A 20475-nucleotide genomic window follows, 5' to 3' on the forward strand; every position below is an offset into this window, starting at 1 on the left:
GCCTCTCCCGATGGAGGTGGAAGTCTTAATTTAGGCAATTAACATTGTATCGGCATGAAATGGTTTTTAGCAACCACATTTTTGAAGATGGGCCCCTGACTGTTGGGGGAGGTGAGGGTGGGAGAGTCAGGGGATAATGCCCTGTAAAACACCAGGCACATGTTTTTGGCATTGGTCATTTTAGCAAAATTTAGGCATGCTGGGAGTCTCCAATTTTACACAGTATCATTTCGATGCAATATTTTAGGAATATATATCAGCAATATAGCTGATAAAAATAGTGTAGTCTATCCAAAACAACCACAGCATTCTACTGAACAAAAAGTAACTTGAGTCTAACTCAACTTGAGTTGTGTTTTTTTTGCCAATTGTGGTAGCCATAGAATCGAAGAATTGATTACCCACTTTTATTCTAAAATTAAATATCTGGATTCCTGGGCATGTTGTTATGCTAAGCATCCTTTGAAATATATATCGCCTGTTGCCAGGCCAGAATGTGTTTTGAATTAAGAAAAATGCATTTTTAGTTGTAAGATATTAATTGAAACATTTATAGATCAATTAATAAATCTAAGGACCAACTAGTTTTTTTGAAAATAATCAACAGATCAGTGATTACAAATTCTTGTTTATATTGTGCAAGTTTGGGAAAAGATTCTTTTAGGTGAAGTAAAAATAAAATTAGTATTTTATCTACAATCTTGTCTAGTGAAATCATTGCCATTTACTGTGGAAGATAGAAGGTCAGGGTCTGATGTTTTAAAGCAGTGTGGAGCACATCTGTCAATATGTGAGCTGGAACTATTGAGTTTGAGCTTTAATTTGCTGGACGTGCAACACAAAGCTAATTCCCCTAATGAACATACTGATTTTATCTAATGGAATCAAACATAATAGAAAAGCAAATTAGGTCAGGTTTAGAAGTAAGGAGAAAATTAAATATTTACCTGCCCTATTCATTGACCACGAAAAAACATAAATTATGTGATTATACACATGAAAAACAGACAATGACTGCCTTTATTATCAATCAAGCATCAGAATTTGTGAAATTCTCTTCATTAAATCTTGCAGCAGACTGGCAAGTTATTTCCACAAACTAGAGTTTGTAGTGATTTTTAATCACATTTCATCAATATTGCTATTAGAATTAGCTAGTATTTATGTTGCAACATAGTCTGTTACAACCATCATGTGTTTGATGCATTTGAAAGAAAGAGGTTGCATTAAAAATTTGCCTTTCATGTCCTCGGAATGTCTGAAACTACCTCACAAAAAGTATTTTGAAGTGTTGTCACTTCAGGAAGTTTGGTAGCTATTGCCAGACAGCCAAATCTCAAAGCTGTAGTGAGTTAAATACTGTCAGGTAACCCAAAATAAGGCAAAGTATTGTGGACGCTTGAAATAAAACAAAAAGAAATGCTGGAAATACTCAACAGGTCAGGCAGAACCTCTGGAGAGAAACAGTCAGAATGTCTGCCTACAAGTACTGCCTGACTTGCTGAGTAGATCTAGCATTTTCTGTTTTTATTTCATATTGCCAGCATCCACAGTGCTTTACTTTAATAATCTGTTTTTGGTGTTTCCCCCAAGGAATAATAATCATCCAAGGAAGCAGTAGAACTCCCTCTTTAAATTGGCAGCATTGGTACGTGTGTGTGTGCGCGCGCGAATACTCTCCCTTGAGAGGTTTAGCAGTTCATTCAGAACCAGCACCTCCAACTGAGTATCATCTACTCAAATCTTTGGAATGTAGCTTGAAACCCTAAGCAGCTGACTTACGTGGGAATATAATTGAGCTGCAACTATCATCCTCCTGGATGAGGAGTTCCTGCTGAACTACCCCTCCCGACCCCAATGGATGCTCTGGTCTGTTACAGAAATCCAAAATCTGCCCCATCTGAGATCAGCCATGGGATTACAGCTGGAAGTTTGACAGTTAATGTTAGAGAATATATTTCTGTACTCAGTGCCTTGTCTTTCATTGTTTGTTTGTGCTGGAATTCCTGTCAATCACAGTCTTCTGGATTTTTCTTGGGGCAAACAGATGGTGGAAGTAAGAAAATTGTAGTTACATAGCGCCAATATTTTTTTTTAAAACTGCAAAACATTTTGACTGGAGGATATCGCCGATTTGCATATGAGGACGGGTTCTTGTGGCAAACTTGCTTATTTGTACAGTGTTCTTTCAAATTATCACTGGCATTGCACATTGGTTTGCAAAACAGCATGCTGAGTTATGGAATGGTGGGTTCCAAAACACCCCTACGCTACTGAGTGACAAATGTCCGATCTGTTGCCGGGAGGAGATACTGAGCAAAAAGCTTATCCCGGTAGGGGGGTGAGAGTCAAAGGAAGCTCAATCCCGATTTCATGGGATTTCTTTTCCAGTTGACTGCAGCCAGTTTAAAACCCACGCTTGCTGGACAAAACGAAATGATTCTGTGATTTAGTGAACAAAATTAATTCAAAAAAGTCTCAAACAACTCCTTTTTGTTGGAGTTGACATTAAGTGGTTGCAGCAGTGATTTGACCTCCTTCGCACCAGTTTCACCGCCCATTGTTCAATTGCGGAATGAGATACTTTGCAGCCGTTTCAGCAATTTTGAACAAAGAAAATCAAAATTTAGAAAGGCTTTTGGCAGTTTCCCTGCAAGGTTTAGCAATTTTATTCAGCAACGCTTTTCACTGAATGGATTTTTAAAACTAGATAGAAACAAAACTAAATAATTTGTACAAACATTCGATTAGATTCCCCTACAGTGTGGAAACAGGCCCACCGAAGCGCACCCACCCAGACCCATTCCCCTACACCTAACACGACGGGCAATTTAGCATGCGGACTATGGGAGGAAACCAGGGCACCCGGAGAAAACCCATGCAGACACGGGGAGAATGTGCAAACTCCACACAGACAGTCGCCTGAGGCGGGAATTGAAATCGGGCCTCTGGCGCTGTGAGGCAGCAGTGCTAACTACTCCAGCAGCATTAGTTTTTTTTGTCATTTGTCGATGCTTTCTTCTGCATGAACGCCAGACACTTAAATTTTCGATAGTTCCCCACCCCATCAAGTCATTGTCTATTTGAAAGCAGGAACGCTATACTGTATGCACCAGCAGAACACTACCGTAAAGTTCATTGTTACCACTGAACCCCTGAAAGAAATGAATGAAAACTGGTCTGAGATGCACCAGTTTACATTAGGTTTCCATTGAACACGCATGGAGACATTGGGAAAACAAGTTCTACAATAGTGAATCAGTGATCTCACTTGGACTTCTGGAGGGCGACAAGCAAACCTGAATCCTCACTCTTTCAGCAAAGTCAGCATTTTAATCAATCTGATCATGTATATTCAAATCTGGTTCTATTTTAAAAGAAAACACTGACAGTTTTTGTCATCAAGGTGAGAAATGCTGATTAAGAGACATTTTTGATAACTGCAGGTCTATGTCCTTGCATCACTCTGCAAATAAAGGAGGTAAAAATAAGATTTTGTCAGAGCTTTACAACATGGAAAGAGGATTTTCAGCCCATTAAAGCCAAAAGAACTGCAGATACTGTAAATCAGACAAAAATAGAAATTGCTGTATAGAACTAGTTTTGAGGAAGGATCACTTGACCTGATACGTTAACTCTGATTTCTCTCCACAGATGCTGCCAGATCTGCTGAGCTTTTCCAATTTCTATTTTTGTCTCTTTAGCAAATCATGTCTGTACAGGTCATTAAACACCGATCTATTCTAAGTCAAGATCAGAGTGGTGCTGGAAAAGCACAGCCGGTCAGGCAGCATCTGAGGAGCAGGAAAATCGACATTTCGGGCAAAAGCCCTTCATCAGGAATGAGCACCTCTCTAATCTTGACTGTAATCTGCAGTTGCAAATGTGTTGCTGGTCAAAGCACAGCAGGCCAGGCAGCATCTCAGGAATAGAGAATTCGACGTTTCGAGCATAAGCCCTTCATCAGGAATAAGAGAGAGAGCCAAGCAGGCCAAGATAAAAGGAAGGGAGGAGGGACTAGGGGGAGGGGCGATGGAGGTGCGATAGGTGGAAGGAGGTCAAGGTGAGGGTGATAGGCCGGAGTGGGGTGGGGGCGGAGAGGTCAGGAAGAGGATTGCAGGTTAGGAGGGCGGTGCTGAGTTGAGGGAACCGACTGAGACAAGGTGGGGGGAGGGGAAATGAGGAAACTGGAGAAATCTGAATTCATACCTTGTGGTTGGAGGGTTCCCAGGCGGAAGATGAGGCGCTCCTCCTCCAGCCGTCGTGTTGTTGTGTTCTGCCGGTGGAGGAGTCCAAGGACCTGCATGTCCTCGGTGGAGTGGGAGGGAGAGTTAAAGTGTTGAGCCACGGGGTGATTGGGTTGGTTGGTTCGGGCGGCCCGGAGGTGTTCTCTGAAGCGTTCCGCAAGTAAGCGGCCTGTCTCACCAATATAGAGGAGGCCACATCGGGTGCAGCGGATGCAATAGATGATGTGTGTGGAGGTACAGGTGAACTTGTGGCGGATATGGAAGGATCCCTTGGGGCCTTGGAGGGAAGTGAGTGTGGAGGTGTGGGCGCAAGTTTTACATTTCCTGCAGTTGCAGGGGAAGGTGCCGGGGGTGGAGGTTGGGTTGGTGGGGGGTGTGGATCTGACGAGGGAGTCACGAAGGGAGTGGTCCTTGCGGAATGCTGATAGGGGAGGGGAGGGAAATATATCCTTGGTGGTGGGGTCCGTTTGGAGGTGGCGGAAATGGCGGCGGATGATACGTTGTATGCGGAGATTGGTGGGGTGGTAGGTGAGAACCAGTGGGGTTCTGTCTTGGTGGCGGTTGGAGGAGCGGGGCTCAAGGGCGGAGGAGCGGGAAGTGGAGGAGATGCGGTGGAGGGCATCGTCGATCACGTCTGGGGGGAATCTGCGGTCCTTGAAGAAGGAGGCCATCTGGGCTGTGCGGTGTTGGAATTGGTCCTCCTGGGAGCAGATGCGGCGGAGACGAAGGAATTGGGAATATGGGATGGCGTTTTTACAGGGGGCAGGGTGGGAGGAGGTGTAGTCCAGGTAGCTGTGGGAGTCAGTCGGTTTATAATAGATGTCTGTGTTGAGTCGGTCGCCCGAGATAGAAATGGAAGGGTCTAGGAAGGGGAGGGAGGAGTCTGAGACAGTCCAGGTGAATTTCAGGTCGGGATGGAAGGTGTTAGTAAAGTTGATGAACTGTTCAACCTCCTCGTGGGAGCACGAGGCAGCGCCGATACAGTCATCGATGTAGCGGAGGAAAAGGTGGGGGGTGGTGCCAGTGTAGTTGCGGAAGATGGACTGTTCCACATATCCTACGAAGAGGCAGGCATAGCTGGGGCCCATGCGGGTGCCCATATCCGCCGCCCCAAGGGATCCTTCCATATCCACCACAAGTTCACCTGTACCTCCACACACATCATCTATTGCATCCGCTGCACCCGATGTGGCCTCCTCTATATTGGTGAGACAGGCCGCTTACTTGCGGAACGCTTCAGAGAACACCTCCGGGCCGCTCGAACCAACCAACCCAATCACCCCGTGGCTCAACACTTTTAACTCTCCCTCCCACTCCACCGAGGACATGCAGGTCCTTGGACTCCTCCACCGGCAGAACACAACAACACGACGGCTGGAGGAGGAGCGCCTCATCTTCCGCCTGGGAACCCTCCAACCACAAGGTATGAATTCAGATTTCTCCAGTTTCCTCATTTCCCCTCCCCCCACCTTGTCTCAGTCGGTTCCCTCAACTCAGCACCGCCCTCCTAACCTGCAATCCTCTTCCTGACCTCTCCGCCCCCACCCCACTCCGGCCTATCACCCTCACCTTGACCTCCTTCCACCTATCGCACCTCCATCGCCCCTCCCCCTAGTCCCTCCTCCCTACCTTTTATCTTGGCCTGCTTGGCTCTCTCTCTTATTCCTGATGAAGGGCTTATGCTCGAAACGTTGAATTCTCTATTCCTGACATGCTGCCTGGCCTGCTGTGCTTTGACCAGCAACACATTTGCAGCTGTGATCTCCAGCATCTGCAGACCTCATTTTTTACTGTAATCTGCAGTACCCACTTTTGCCAAATCCATCTATTTTCTAAACCTATTTTCCAGCACTTGACCTGTAGCCTTGTATACCATATTGTTTCTGGTGTTGATCTAAATAATACTTAAATGTTTTGAGGGGTCTCCCCTCTACCATCCTTTTAGGCAATACATTCCAAATACCCACAACTCTTTCCTGAAATCCCATCTAAACTCCTGCTCCTTACCGTAAAAGTGTGCCCCCTGATTATTAACTCCTCTACTGACAGAATAAGTTTCTTCCTATCTATAGCCCTTGTTACATCTAAATCAGGCTCCCCTACAGTCTGTTTTACTCGAAGGAAAACAAACTTAGGCCATTTAGTCTCTCTCCATAGCTGAATCTTCCCAGCCCAGCTCAGCCCACATCCTGGTGGATCTCTTCTGCACCCCCTCTAATGCAATCACATCCTTCCTATAAGTTTGGCATGCAGTCCTTTTGGGACAACATTAAACATTTTTGATTTTGTTACTTGCTATTTATTTCACTAAACCCTTAATAATTTTAAATCTCTCTATCTTAATCTCTGTTTCAGTGGTGTTAATGATTCCTCAGTTCGTCTTTATCATTAAAATTTCTCATCTTTGGTGTCATAATACCGAATCTTCTGCAACTCTCCAGCAAGAATCTTTTTGAAGTAGTATACTCAAAATATTCCAACTGCTGATTAGTGAATGTTTTTAACAAATGTTTATCAAGCTTTATATACACCATATTTAAATGATTACTTTTATTTACATAATCCGTAGTTATACAAACTATTGAATAAATGCATTCATATGGTTCCAGAATAGTTATATCCAAGCTACAAAGTTCTTGTTCCCTCATAGAAATGTAATTTCAGTGTACATTACTAAACGAGAGTAATAGAGATGCTTTGTGAAATCAAATTTCTTGTCAGAGCAAAAGTGAGCCTGGCCAGACTTCTAGATTGGAAAAAGCTTTTCTCGTGGACCTACTATTTAACTTTGTAATACCAAAGCTCCTTCAGAGAACACACATTTCCTTTTTGTTTCCAAATTTTATAGTTCAAACTCAGAGGCAACTGAAGAGGAGGCTTTTGTGTAGGAGATGTTCTTCAGTTTCATTGTGAATGAGGGCAGAGTACATATTTTCCCATTCATCTAAATCAAAGAAATTCTATTTAAACTTTCATGCACACCAACAAAAAATCTTTTCTTGTCCACTAAACTATATTTGAAACTAGAATGAAAAATCTATGCATTACACATGCATTTCTAGATCATGCTTCTTCACAAAGTTAATTATTTTACAATCTATAGGGATAATTTTCCACCAATATGTGCTTCTAATTAACTTAAGGAGTCATACATTTGTATAATTCTAGGTTTCAATTGACCAAACTATCTGCCTAAGAGTAAGAAGTTTCTAATTGATTTAAGCAATTAGACCCTACCACCTTAAAAGGGACAGGAATATACAGATAGCTTGATTTTTGGCACAATAATACATTCTAATATAGGATGTAATAATTCCGAATTAGAATTCTAATAATTCTTAAAAAAAATCCTCTGACCCATTGAGTAGCACAATAATAAAAACTAGGAGTGTCAGGGAAAATAAAGAGAAAAGGATAATCTGCTTAAGTATCTGTTGCTAAACTGAAGTTTCAGAATTTGAAAGAATTGGTAGAGAATTAGTAGAGTTCAATTTCAGCTGCTGCAGTTAATTATCTTTTATACACAGTACCCTGGCCTTTAAGTCAGTCTGTTGACTACAGCTGATTCTTATCAAGACTTTAGCTTAAGAAGGTTTTCATCAGCAGTGAAGCTCTTGTGTCCTTTTCCTCTGAACAATAAAATGCCCATAAACAATAGTGACATGACCAGCTCTCAGTTATCTTCTTTCAGAAAATAGGTAAATTCTAATTTAATGCAATCTTTATAGGATAAAAAGCTGTGGGTGTTCTTTGTGTTATGAAGGTGTTGGAAGAAACTGTATTAAATTTCTGTCCCCCAACCCAAGCATTATTATTTTCATTGATCAAAAAATTGTAGATGTCATATTCTTCGAACATAAAGTATTGTTCAAATCGTCATATCCTGGCTCTGCTGCCTTACAACAAAGACTTCAGATTTAATCCAAAACGATGCATTTTGAAAGGAGAAAGGTTGTAGGATGGTCTTTTTCCCAGGCTGAGTTCACAGAGGATTTTTCCAACCACTGGGGCAAGCTTGAAACCATGACCTAAAATAATAAATTAAATATACTTGTTATGATTTACTTTCTTCAAAATCTACGTAATGAATATAACTTATTCCCAAGAATGACACTAATTTTTACAGAGTTAACGCTAAATCAATTTTTCCAGAAGCCTTCTTTAACTCACTTAAAACTTAACTGTGGCATGGTGGCTCAGTGGTTAGCACTGCTGGTTCACAGCACGAGGGATCCATTTCAATTCCAGCCTTAGGTGCCTGTTTGTGTGGAGTTTGCATTATCCATGTGTGGGTTTCCTCCGGGTGCTCTGATTTCCTCCCATAATCCAAGTGTGCAGCTTGGGTGGATTGACCATGCTAAATTGCCCATGGTGTTTAGAGATGTTAGGTGGATTAGCCCTGGGAAATGTAGGGTTACAGAGATAGGGTAGGGGGATGAGTCTGGTTGGGATGCTGTTTGGAGAGTTGGTGTGGACTTGTTGGGCCAAAAGGCCTGTTTCTACACTGTAGGGATTCTATTATATTCTCAAGGAAATAAACCCAATGTAGATGCCATTCTGAATAATCAGCTTTTCTGATTTATGCATGTTCCTGATTTCTGGAGAGCTCTTACGGCACAGTAGTAATTCCACTACCTCTGGGCCAGAAGGCACTTACACTGGAAGTATGTAATGACATTTCCAAACAGGTTGATTAAGACCTTAGCTGCCATTCTGGAGTGAGTATACTTACTGGTTAGAGCTGCTTGCCATCTTCCAATTCCAGTAGACCCACCTTCGGAACTCTTGCTTTACTTCCTGTCTAGAGTTATCCAAAGTTCAGCATTCCAGAGCAGAGCAGAGGAAAGAATTTGTGACCAGATATTTATGTTTGGAGTTTGGAGGCAGACAGGAGGTGATTGAGTGGATGGGAGAAGGATGATAGATCAGCCAGGAGCTTTGTGTTTGTATTATCTACTGTCTTCCTTCAAAGATTTTACTTTAAAGTATTGGCTCATCTCAAAATCCTTTTGAAGAAATGCTGGTGTGTAATGTCTCAGTCAATTGCTGTCAAATGTTGTATTATGCCCACTATTGATAAATGAGTATCCCTGATAATTATCACCCTTACTATTCTAAACCCTCTTAACTCGCTGTAAATAACATCATTGTGGATTTTGAGGATTAAAAAGATACTGGCTCAATTATTCCATTGGTTAGTCATTATTCCAGCATTAATGAGGTACACATGGGGAAGTTATGGAATCCACATCATAGCAGATTTCCAAGCAATTGCCCTGGAAATTTTATTTTCCATTGGGGAATTTCTCAATGTCCGAGACTGTCTGCAAGTCTTCATTCAAATCAGAATTTGGATGGTTCTGACAAAGTTAATAGTTACTCAGGATAATTAAATATAGTTTAACCCCCGAGGAACTATTCAATTGATTCCACACTTACTTCACACGCACATTCCAACACAACTTCCTCCAGACCTGAAACTCCAACTCCACCTGAAACAGTCCTCTCTATCCAGGATTCCACATGCTGTCCTGATCAGAGCCCAACTGCCCCATTCATCTGCTCCAGATCCAATCACCCCCCTTTATCCACTCTGGACCTGACCCCACATTTTCCTTTCCCTCGCTTCTTATCTGATCTGCTTCTAACTGCCTACTCTCTCCCAAATGGGAACCAATCCACACCCTTCCCTTGCCACGGTACTAGTCCTGACATCCACCATCCCAATCTTGCTGAACCAGATGCCTCTGATTCACCCTAACCTACCCTGCTACAAGAACGGCATTATCATGTGAAAAAGGACATATTTGCAGAGCTACAAGCAAAATAGGGGAGAGTGTAACTGAGTGAACTGCTCTTACAGGCGCAGAAACGATGGGCTGAAAGGCTTCCATTTTGCCTGTGGCCATTCATCGATTCTATTCCACCATTCAATAAACTCATGGCCAGTCTATGTTGTAATTCCTGCTGTCGCTCCATTTTCCATTAAATATTTGGCTAGTAATAAATTATTGATAGAGTTTAAAAATAATTGTTACTATTTTGCATTTGTGCAAGCCTTTGTTTCATAACCTTTATTCTGAATGGCTTGGCTCTGATGTGAAGATTATCTCCCTTCCCGAGCATCTCCTCAGTAACAGATGTTTCTGCATAACCCATCAATTCTTTTAATCTGTAGGTAATGAAGGTTTCTATTCATTCTTATAGTGCAGTGTAAATTCCTTATATTCTATAAGTTAAAACACAAGTTGTTCCTTATCACACTTTCTTCAGGTTAAAGGGGTTGCCGTGGGTACCCAAATGGGCCCCAGTTATGCCTGACTCTTTGTGGGGTACGTGGAACATTCCTTGTTCCAGTCCTATTCCAGCCTCCAACCCCAATTCTTTCTCCAGTACATCGATGACATCAGTACGGCTTTCCCCGTTCATCTGGAATTGGAAACATTTAACAATTTCCATCCCGCTCTCACCTTCACTTGCTCCATCTCGCACTCCTCCCTTCCCTTCCTCAACATCTCTATTTCCATTTCTGAGGATAGGCTGGCCACTGACACACTACTACCCTCTGGCTCCCACAGTTACCTTGGCTATACATCCTCTCACTCTGCAGCCTGTAAAGACTCTATTCCATTCTCCCAGTTCCTCTGTCTCTGTCACATCTGTTTGGATGATGCCAACTTCAACAAGGGGACCCTCCAAAACATCCACCATCTTCCTCAACCAAGGATTCCCCAGTACTGTAGTTGACAGAGCCCTCAGCAGCACTTCAGCTCTCACCCCTGCTCTTCCTTCCCACAACAGCAATAGGGTCTCCCTTGTCCTCACCTACGAACCAGTATCCACTTCCAGAGGATCAATCGCTGCCATTTCTGCTGCCTCCAGACACACATTCCCCTCCCCTTCCCTCCCTTGTCAGCATTCTACAGGGACCATTCCCTCCAGGACACCCTGGTCCACTCCTTAACTCCCAACACTGCCCCCCACAGCCCATGGTACTTTCCCCTGCAACCGCAAAAAGTGTAACACCTGCCCGTTTACCTCCTGAGTAGCCAAGGGCCCAGACACATGTTCCAGGTGAAGCAGCGCTTTACCTGTATTTCACTTGATCCATTGTAATTGCTGGTCACAATGTGGTCTCCTCTACATTGAGGAAATGAAGCATAGGCTGGGTGACAGCTTTGCAGAACACCCACATTCTGTCTGCCAAAAAAGACCCAGAGCTTCCAGATGCCTGTGTCTTTAACTCACACGCACACACACACTTAGTCTCACACATAGGGATTTGTTTTGTCTCGTTTTTGGTTGCAGTGGTCACCCCGCTGACAGTGCAAGCTGATTGTCAGCAAACATTGGGCTTTGGCCTTCATCAGTTATACGTCATACAATGTAGTGAATCACTGGTTGTGCAGAAACAGCTCGCTGGTTTAATGAGGACCAACTTGGACAGATTACCTTGCCATTTTTGATCCTCAGGTCTATATGGGAGGTAGGTGGAGGCTAATGCATTAGCTCAAGGGAGACAACACTTTCTTCTCCCAGCCCCCAACCACTCCACCTACCTTGGACTCACAACAAGCTAACCTTAAGAGAAGATGCATCCTTTTTAGATGCAGGCTTCCTGTGATCCATTTTAAGTCCCACATGTCTGCTACTGCAGCAGGTAAACATGAGCAAGCACATAATGAATTCTCTGGAGTGAAAAAGAAACATGGAGTTCACCCTCCTAATGCAAATTTACAATGTGTCAAATGGCTGTTTAAGGTGACAGGAAGGGGTGCCAGAGTTTGGAATAATTACATCAGAGCTGTACAGCACAGAAACTGATCTTTCGGTCCAACTCATCCATACTGACCAGATATCCTAAATTAATCTAGTCCAATCTGCCAGCTTTTGACCCAAATCCCTCTAAGCCCTTCCTATTCATGTATCCATCCAGATGCCTTTTAAATGCTGTAATTGTACCAGCCTCCACTATTTCATCTGGCAATTCATTCCATACACGCACCACCCTCTGCATAAAGCAGTTGCCCCTGAGGTCCCGGTTTAATCTTTCCCCTCTCACCTTGAACCTATGCCCTCTAGATTTGGAATCCCCTACCTTGGGAAAAAGATCTGGGCCATTCACCCCATCCACGCTTCTCATGATTTTACAAACTTCTAGAAAATCACCCCTCAGCCTCAGACACGCCAGGGAAAAATAGCCCCAGTCTATTCAGCCTCTCCTTATAGCTCAAACCCTCCAACCCCAGCAACATCCTTGTAACTCTTTTCTGAACCCTCTCATGTCTGAGTAAGCTAATATTGATTTGGATGTTTTCCAGGCACCTGGAAAAAGGCTAAAAGAACCAGGGAACTGCTTTATCTCTGCTCTGCCATCCTGACTAATGCACCCTTTCCTAAAACTGAGCTCTCTAAGGAAAAGCCATTCTAATATTACACACAACATCCCCTCAGGGGTGTGCTCATAAACATCAAGTTCCCAAAGTAATACATTATGCATGAAATACCATCCTAGTTGGACAATTCATCACAATCAATTGTGTAATCCTACAAATTGAGCATTCTATGAATTTCACTGCTCCTGAGTGAAATAAATCCACACAGGCTGGTATCGTATCACCAAGTCATCCTTATCGAGCTCCATCAGAGCCAGGTGTCCGAGTGAACGGGATGGTTGACACACCTGTTCTTATCTGTCAGCCAGGGAGGACAACACACACTTCCCCCACATAGACCTGAGGACCAATACTGGCAAGGTAATCTGTCCAAATTGGTCCTCATTAAACCAGTGAGCTGCTTCTGCACAGCCAGTGATTCACTACATCATCTGAAATATAACTGATGAAGGCCAAAGCCCAATGTTTGCTGACCTTAGAATGCACTGTCAGTGGGGTGACCACCGCAACCAAAACAAGACAAAACAAATCCCTAGGTGTGAGACTGGAACAGTCCCAATCAGAAAACTCCTATTTTCTGGCTGACCTCGTTACAATCACTACACTGCATTCGGTTAATCAGTGTTTTTATGCCAAAACATTTTGAATTGCAATCTAACCTTGGTTAGATGAGGTGGTAGTGGCACAGTAGTTATTTCTAATTAGCTAGCTAACCCACTGGTGTCAAGGGTTCAATTCCCACAAGGTAGTTGGTGGTACGTTAAATTTAACTCATGAAACTGGAATTATAAGGTCGTCTCTTTATTGGTAGCCATGGAATTATCATCTGTTTTTGTAAAACAAAATCTGATTATTTATTGCCCTTCAGGAAAGGAAATCTGCCATCCTTACCTGGTCTGGCCTACACGTGACTCCTGACACACAGCAATGTGATTGGCCCTCAGCTGTCTACTGACCTGGCCCAGCAAGTCACACAATTTCGGGGTAATTAGAGATGCTAATTAAATGCTGCCTTTGCCAGTGAGGCCTATGTGAAGTAAGAATAGAATGTTGTTGCTGGTTTATGGCAGTTCTATGTTTTTTAAAATTCAGTCCTAAATGTTGCAGTATGAACGAAGCCATGAGTCTTTCTAATGGGTCCATTTCTCCACTGTGCAGTTTAGTCACATTCATGCTGATGAGTGGCTAAGCAGCAGTGTGTAAACCAAAATCAAAGTGGTTCTTCCAAACTCTCTTAGGCTTTCGTGAAATTGGTTTACAATTTATTTCGACTAAAGACCTGAACATCCACATTCTTAAGTGACATTTCTATTGCCTACATGGAATTTCCACCTGACTGCATCAACTCAGAAAGTTTCCACTAGCTTATAGGATTCACTGTCACCAGCACAAGGTTTTTCCACATTGACATGTCGATCTTCCAGTTTTGAGAGATTTCCAGGTCTAATTAAACACCCAAAGTCCACACAAACTGCTACATTCAAGCAAAAGTGTAAACTGTCCATCTAAATATCAGGTAGCAACATCTGATGACAGGCAACTGAAGTATCGTTAACTTAGATTCAAAGTAATGATCTGCACTGGATGCATGAAAATCCGTCGGATAGGTTTCAGTCGCAGCTATAAAACAGGTTGAATTGGCCATGTAGAGGTCATATTGGTCCAAATTATACTGGGTAATGTCTCGTTGGAATGTAATTTATGGTCACTTCTTTAAATGCCTATAAAATTTGTCAAAGCCATGGTCACAATTTCTTTAATGGTCATTTGTTACTTCCCAATGCAGTGTAATTTATAAATCCATTAGGCAGGTTGTTGGTCAGCACAGGAACAAAATATATTCTTACATATAGTAATTGTGCTGGTCTCAGCTGGCAGAGCCCTGATTGACATAAGGAAATAGCCTGGACGGGAAATCTTCAATCAAAAGTAGATTTTACTTTCGCAATGCTTTTACCTTTATTTAAATTATAAATTGGCTGCAGATTGGATTTGTAGCTTGAGGGCTTATTCAGTATTTGGCTTATCACAACAAAATGGATGTTACTAAATTAGAACTAGCTACAGGAACAGCCAATAAATTATACTTGGCTGTGATCAATTACTTCTAGATGGTTTGCTGATAAGAGACTGTTTGTGTGACATTAAGGAAGGGAGTTGAAAAAGACTGTAAACCAAATTCTGGATAAATCCTGGTTAGCTTCAATAAATAATCACCAATCTGAACTACATATTTAATGCATTGACACATGGCTTCCAAGCAATGTCAGGAGTGCAAGTAAGTCAGGCCAACCCTGTCACAATAATTCCAGCACAACAGGGGAGAGATAATAAAATTTCTGCCTGAGTTCTCCAGGCTAGTTTTCCAGTGTTTCTTTTCAACAGTATCATTAGCAAGATCACCAGCAAGGGTTTTGACTGATAACTTGTGTCCCATGAACATCTGGCCTGAAGGAATTTGAGGCTCAAATGGCAACGCACAATTCACACGAGTTTGAATAAGATTTGAGAATCTACGTTGGGCAGTTGCGATGCTGTCACTTTGACTTAATGGGAGTCTATGACAGATTGAAAGAAAAATCATGGCCACAATTTGTCAACTTTGGCCACCTTCTCTTCAACTTTATTATGCCTCCTTTTACATAGTCTTCCTAAGAGCTACTAGCTACTTCAGAAGTACTTTTAATACATATAGTTTCAGTAATATTTTAGTTCATGTGTGTACAGCATCTATTTTATTCCATCCTTGACACCCAACTAGACAATCCTCAGAGCTCTGAATTTTTCTTCAAATTAAAAGTATTTACAATATCTGTAAAATAATTCTTTTTTAAAAATTGTGAACTGCAACCAGAGATCTATTCTGTAAAAGTTGACTTTTATCAAAATTAAAAAAGGTAAGTCTTTCATGCTTTAAGACATATTGGCAATGAAAAGATTCACAATATTGATTTTTTGCAATTCAGTACAAGGAAATCATACCAAAGAGAATGTGATTTTATAAGATAAGCCGTCAGTTCATAGTGTAACGGTACCAACCTGAGAATCCAGCTCCAATGATGATGTTGCTGTGCTCTGGGTGATAATCCAGAATGAAGTCCGAATCCGGGGTAACCTATTAAATGAAAATGTGAAGATTATAGTGTGAAAAACAAAACCTCAGGTGTCATTTCTCCATTGGGCCTAACTTGACCAAAAATGCTTGTAAATAGAGGAGTCTATTTGAATGAAGCACGGATCAGTGCAGTTGAAGGCCAGGGTGAATGGAAAACCATCCAGTCCCATCCAACAAGAGGCTGTGGTTTTACCTCTCTGGTCCTTGCTGCGTGTTTGTTGTCAGCCCTTTAAACCTGTAGCAAGTACTAGCTGCCCAAAAGGCCAAATGGGGGTGAGAGTGCAGGCAGCATCGGACACCATCAGTTCGGACTGTGCCAGCAGGTTAAAAAGGCACTGAGATGATACCTAGGTTTCCTTGTGGCATCAAGGGGAATATATTCCTAGCCCAGAGAAACCAAATAGCATGGCATGAAGATGTCTGACCTCTGCAGATGCTGGCTCCGCTTTTCAATGTCCAGAGTCAGGCAGAGCAGCAGCAACAGGTTCCCTGCATAGTTCTGAGGTGAAAATTGCAGTCAAGTGCAAATAATGTAATCGGAATAGCTAGACCCTGCTGTAAATGTTGGGACCCATGGGAAGGCAATGGGACCAGTGCAAACAAATCATCCACAGCATTTGCCTACCTGGCTGCCTGCCCAGTAGAATGAGGAGTTGTGAGGGGGGTGAATGTTAACACTCCTCAACCTGCACTGCCTCTCCTACCATCCCACATCTTGCTTACATTTGAAAAGGCACATTTTTCAGCCATCCGATGAAGCGTGCATTTTAAAAAGTCGTTTCAAAACATTTTACATCAAGCCACATTTCTATTGTTAGAGGATTTCAGAATAAGGTTGAATTCATTTCCAGACGCAAGTCAGGTTATTTATGAGCTTTGCAAACAGGGGCTGACTCAGAAACACTGAACAAAAAGACTTTCAAAAAAGGAAACTGTCAGCAAATTGAGTTTGTAAACTAAATGGGTCCACAAGAAGCAGGAATGTTGATAACTGTGGAAAGTCAACCCTTAATACAGTGATTCCTTCAGGCTTTTCTATGAATAAATTATTATTGTTTGCCTTGAGAATGTGTTTATTTGACAAAAAATTATAGCCCCATGCAGGAAAATATTACCCTTGAAACAAACAGTCCATCTGAGTTACAATTCTCCCTCACCATCATAAATTAAGTGAGTAACATAGACCTACTGTATAACATTATGGTTCACATAGGCTCAATCAAATGATTTTTCTTTTTGCTGAAGTTGAATCAATATTTCAGTTTTGTATTAGCTCGCATCTGACAATTCATGCTGTACTGATAAAACTGAAATAGAGCATAGAATCAGCTCGGGGAAATATCCCTCAATTCTGCTTTATGTGGTGACTATAATATAATGCCATGGATAATAACATGATAGTGAAGGAATGTCAGAAACCATAAAATGAAGTGCAAGATGATTTTAAATACCTTCCGAAACCTGAGGTTAAATTATAGACCTTTCCTTACCTGATTCCATCTGTTACGTAATACTTTCATTGTGTTGAGACTATATTATAATGTAATAAGGGCTATGAGCAATTGTCAAGTTAATATTAAATTGATTAAAGGCTTGGAGAAACTGATAACATAACCAGTTCAGAAAAACGTTTCAATTAAATTGCAAGGAATGTACAGGAGATTGTCTTAGAGGTATAGGAAATATACTAAAGGGAATTAGGATTCTAGCATATATGGTATTTTGTTCTCATATGCCGCAGGTATTTATATGACTGAGGATTAAATTAATATACACTCACAATTCTTTAGTATATTTAGAGAAGATATTAAATAGAAAATATGCTTTAGGCTACTAAATATAATTGCTGTTTTAATACAATATTAAAAGTAACTAAAATATTATTTTTTCAGGAGTAATAAGGTAGGATGTACATGTAGATCTTGAAGGTACTAACATTTTATGTGCCAATTTTATTCAAAGCCCCTTTGATGAAAGTTTCAACACAGCCTAAAATACCGGAAACCGGTTTTACAGAGGAGTGATTCTGAAGAGATATTAATATTTATGAGGAATTATTCTTTCTTTCACAACTCAAAGAAAATAGATCCTAAGAAATCAAAGGGAACCAGATTTCCAGTATAGCTTTTAAAGCCTTTCTAGTTACATGAAGGCCAGGAGAATGATACGTTACTGTATACATGCAGTATTCAACAATCGCAGGCTTTGGATCCACGCCAGGAAACTCTTTAGACAAAAAGGTGCTCAGAATGTTCACATCCTGAGAAGGCTGCTGAAATACGATATCACGTTCATCTGGGTCAGCATCACTGCCACTGTGGTAGCAGACCTAAAAAGGGAATTTTTGTTCAAGATCATCTGCCATCTGTTATAGAGTACATTCTAGACATACACATGTTCTCACACACTCACTTTCTTATACACACATGTCCAGAAAAGCATATTCCTCATTCAAACCTAGGCACAATTTATGCCACATTATTAATTTATTTCTGCAATGTATTCACATGTATTATAAATTAGGTTGGAGCTACACTAACACATTTCCCTTTTGGCCATTAACGTTAGAAGGAGGAGATGACCTTTTATCTCGTAAGCACTGGCAATGTAGAATTACATTTTATTCTTTATGTCTCCCAATGTATTGTGTTCCCATTATGACTCACAATAGACTGCAAAAGCACAGCTATGTATCAAAAGAATCACATGCAATCATGTTTAAGAAAACAAATAAGATCTATGTTAAAAATCACACAACAGCAGGTTATAGTCCAACAGATTTAACCGGAAGCACTAGGTTTTGGAGTGCTGCTCCTCCCTCAGGTGGTTAGATCAAATAAGATCTAATTATTTTGCCCCCTGGCCTTACAAAATTGATGGGAAAAACAATCCAAACTGAACTCTTGTCAAATTAATACCACATTGCTGCAATTTGACCCTTCAGACTTCATGTTGGGGAGGTAGATATCTCAAAGCAACTTTTCACCTGTCATTCCCTATCACCATGCAGAACCCTGCTCATTGCCACAAAGGTACAAAACCAGCAAAGTCTTCTGTCTGCAGACTACCCACATTTAAATAAGATTTTCATTGCTTTAGGCTGGGAGTGGTATTTCCTTTCAACAGGTTTTTTTTAATTGAGGATGGATTACCCCATCCCCAGTGGAAGGGGACTTACAGATAATTGCATAAAACAATGACAGTCCCTCTAGAGGATAGACATGGTTGTTGCAATTTATTCCAGTACCAAGGCTAAGTGCTCATCAAGTCACTGCCAGATCAAAATGTGATCTTTTCAAGCCTAAGGCTATCTTCAGAATTCAGGACATTAGACTCCACAGAAAAGAGATTTTAACCATTTCCTGGCAATCTCTTCAAAATATTTTTATTCTTTTGTATTATGAAAATGATTTGTATTCCTTTTCGATATCTGATTGTCAAGTTGTCTCTCCAACCTAAGTGATAGAGTAAGGGTATCCTTTATGCCCTCTGTATAATGAAATGGATTATAAAGACTGAGCGCCTTGGCATTATTCTTGCAGTTTAGGTGATGTTCCTCACTACATGTTTCTTCACTGCTTGTACATATAAAAAATCTTCTACAATAGGCCGAATTCCAATCGCAGAATAGTTTTAATTCTTTCACAGGAAATGGATGTTACAGGCAAGGTCAGCACTTGTTGCCCATCCCTAATTGCATAGTCAGTAGTGACATTTTTATATCCCACACCAATTACATTTATTGCTTTTCAGAGTGAAGCAGTCAAGTTAATGTCCCAGTATGAAAAAAAAGACCTGTGCTGTGAAATTAGTTGAGACTACCTAACTCTCTTCCATTCAGGATCCTTGCAGCTAGCTGTCTGAGGACTTTTGTTGGTCTGCTTTGGATTTAAGCATTAATTCCAAAATAAAAAACACTCAAAGCCACTGTCTTTAATGATATAAAGAAATCTTTTCACTAGAAATTCATGAACATTTTACTACTGACATTAATTTGTGTATAGATTTTGCATAACATTGACACATGTATATAATTGCATGAATCACTCCTATAATGGTGGTATTCAGTGAGTCCAGATCGTATAAATCATACATGAATACGTTATTCAGCCTCTTGAGCCTGTCTCCTATTTGATAGAATCTAAGCTGAACTGCTTAAGGCTTCAACTCCATTTTCCCATCTATAACATTTGACTCCTTTTCCAGTCATGAATCTATCCAACTCAGCATTAAAAATATTTAATGTTCCTAATTCCACTTCAAAAACAAGTAGGCTTCAGGTGCATTACCTGAGGTTAGGTGCTGAAAATAATTGAAAGCCCACTTTAAAGTAATGAATCCTATTCTTGTTTTTGTCTGATTCTTGGTGTATTATGTATGGCTAGATTACAAAATGCATAACAATATGGGAAGCAGAGTCATGTGGGTGAGAGTTTAGCAAATAGGTTTTAGGACACCCAAACTGAGGCCATACAACATCATCCTCGTGGGTGGGATGTGTAACAGAAGCATGACAAGTCTTGTGCGTTTGTTTCCATTACGAAGGCAAACTGAAAAATTTATCATTGCACAGAAGGCTGACCGGAAGCTGGTAAAACTGTGACAAAGGAGAGGAATATTTTGCAGATGGTAATTATGAATACATATAAGACCTTAAACAATATTTTTGCATATATTTATTTTTCCATCTATGAGAAGACAATGTCAAATCTCTGCT

At 41.1% G+C, this 20475-nt stretch overlaps 1 protein-coding gene across 1 annotated transcript in view; it reads right to left on the reverse strand.

Moving 5' to 3' along the window:
* Window positions 1-6819: 6819 nt before the first annotated feature.
* pipox (pipecolic acid oxidase) overlaps window positions 6820-20475 on the reverse strand; it is a 59382-nt gene continuing 45726 nt past the window's right edge. The window contains exons 7-9 of the mRNA XM_060847940.1: window positions 17932-18087; window positions 15683-15758; window positions 6820-8275 (exon numbers count right to left, since the gene is read on the reverse strand). Of these exons, the coding sequence (XP_060703923.1) occupies window positions 8145-8275; window positions 15683-15758; window positions 17932-18087 (363 nt within the window). The 3' untranslated portion in view covers window positions 6820-8144. The remainder of the gene's footprint in view (window positions 8276-15682; window positions 15759-17931; window positions 18088-20475) is intronic.

Source organism: Hemiscyllium ocellatum, chromosome 31 (genome assembly GCF_020745735.1).
Source record: "Hemiscyllium ocellatum isolate sHemOce1 chromosome 31, sHemOce1.pat.X.cur, whole genome shotgun sequence".
Classification (NCBI taxonomy): Eukaryota; Metazoa; Chordata; class Chondrichthyes; order Orectolobiformes; family Hemiscylliidae; genus Hemiscyllium; species Hemiscyllium ocellatum.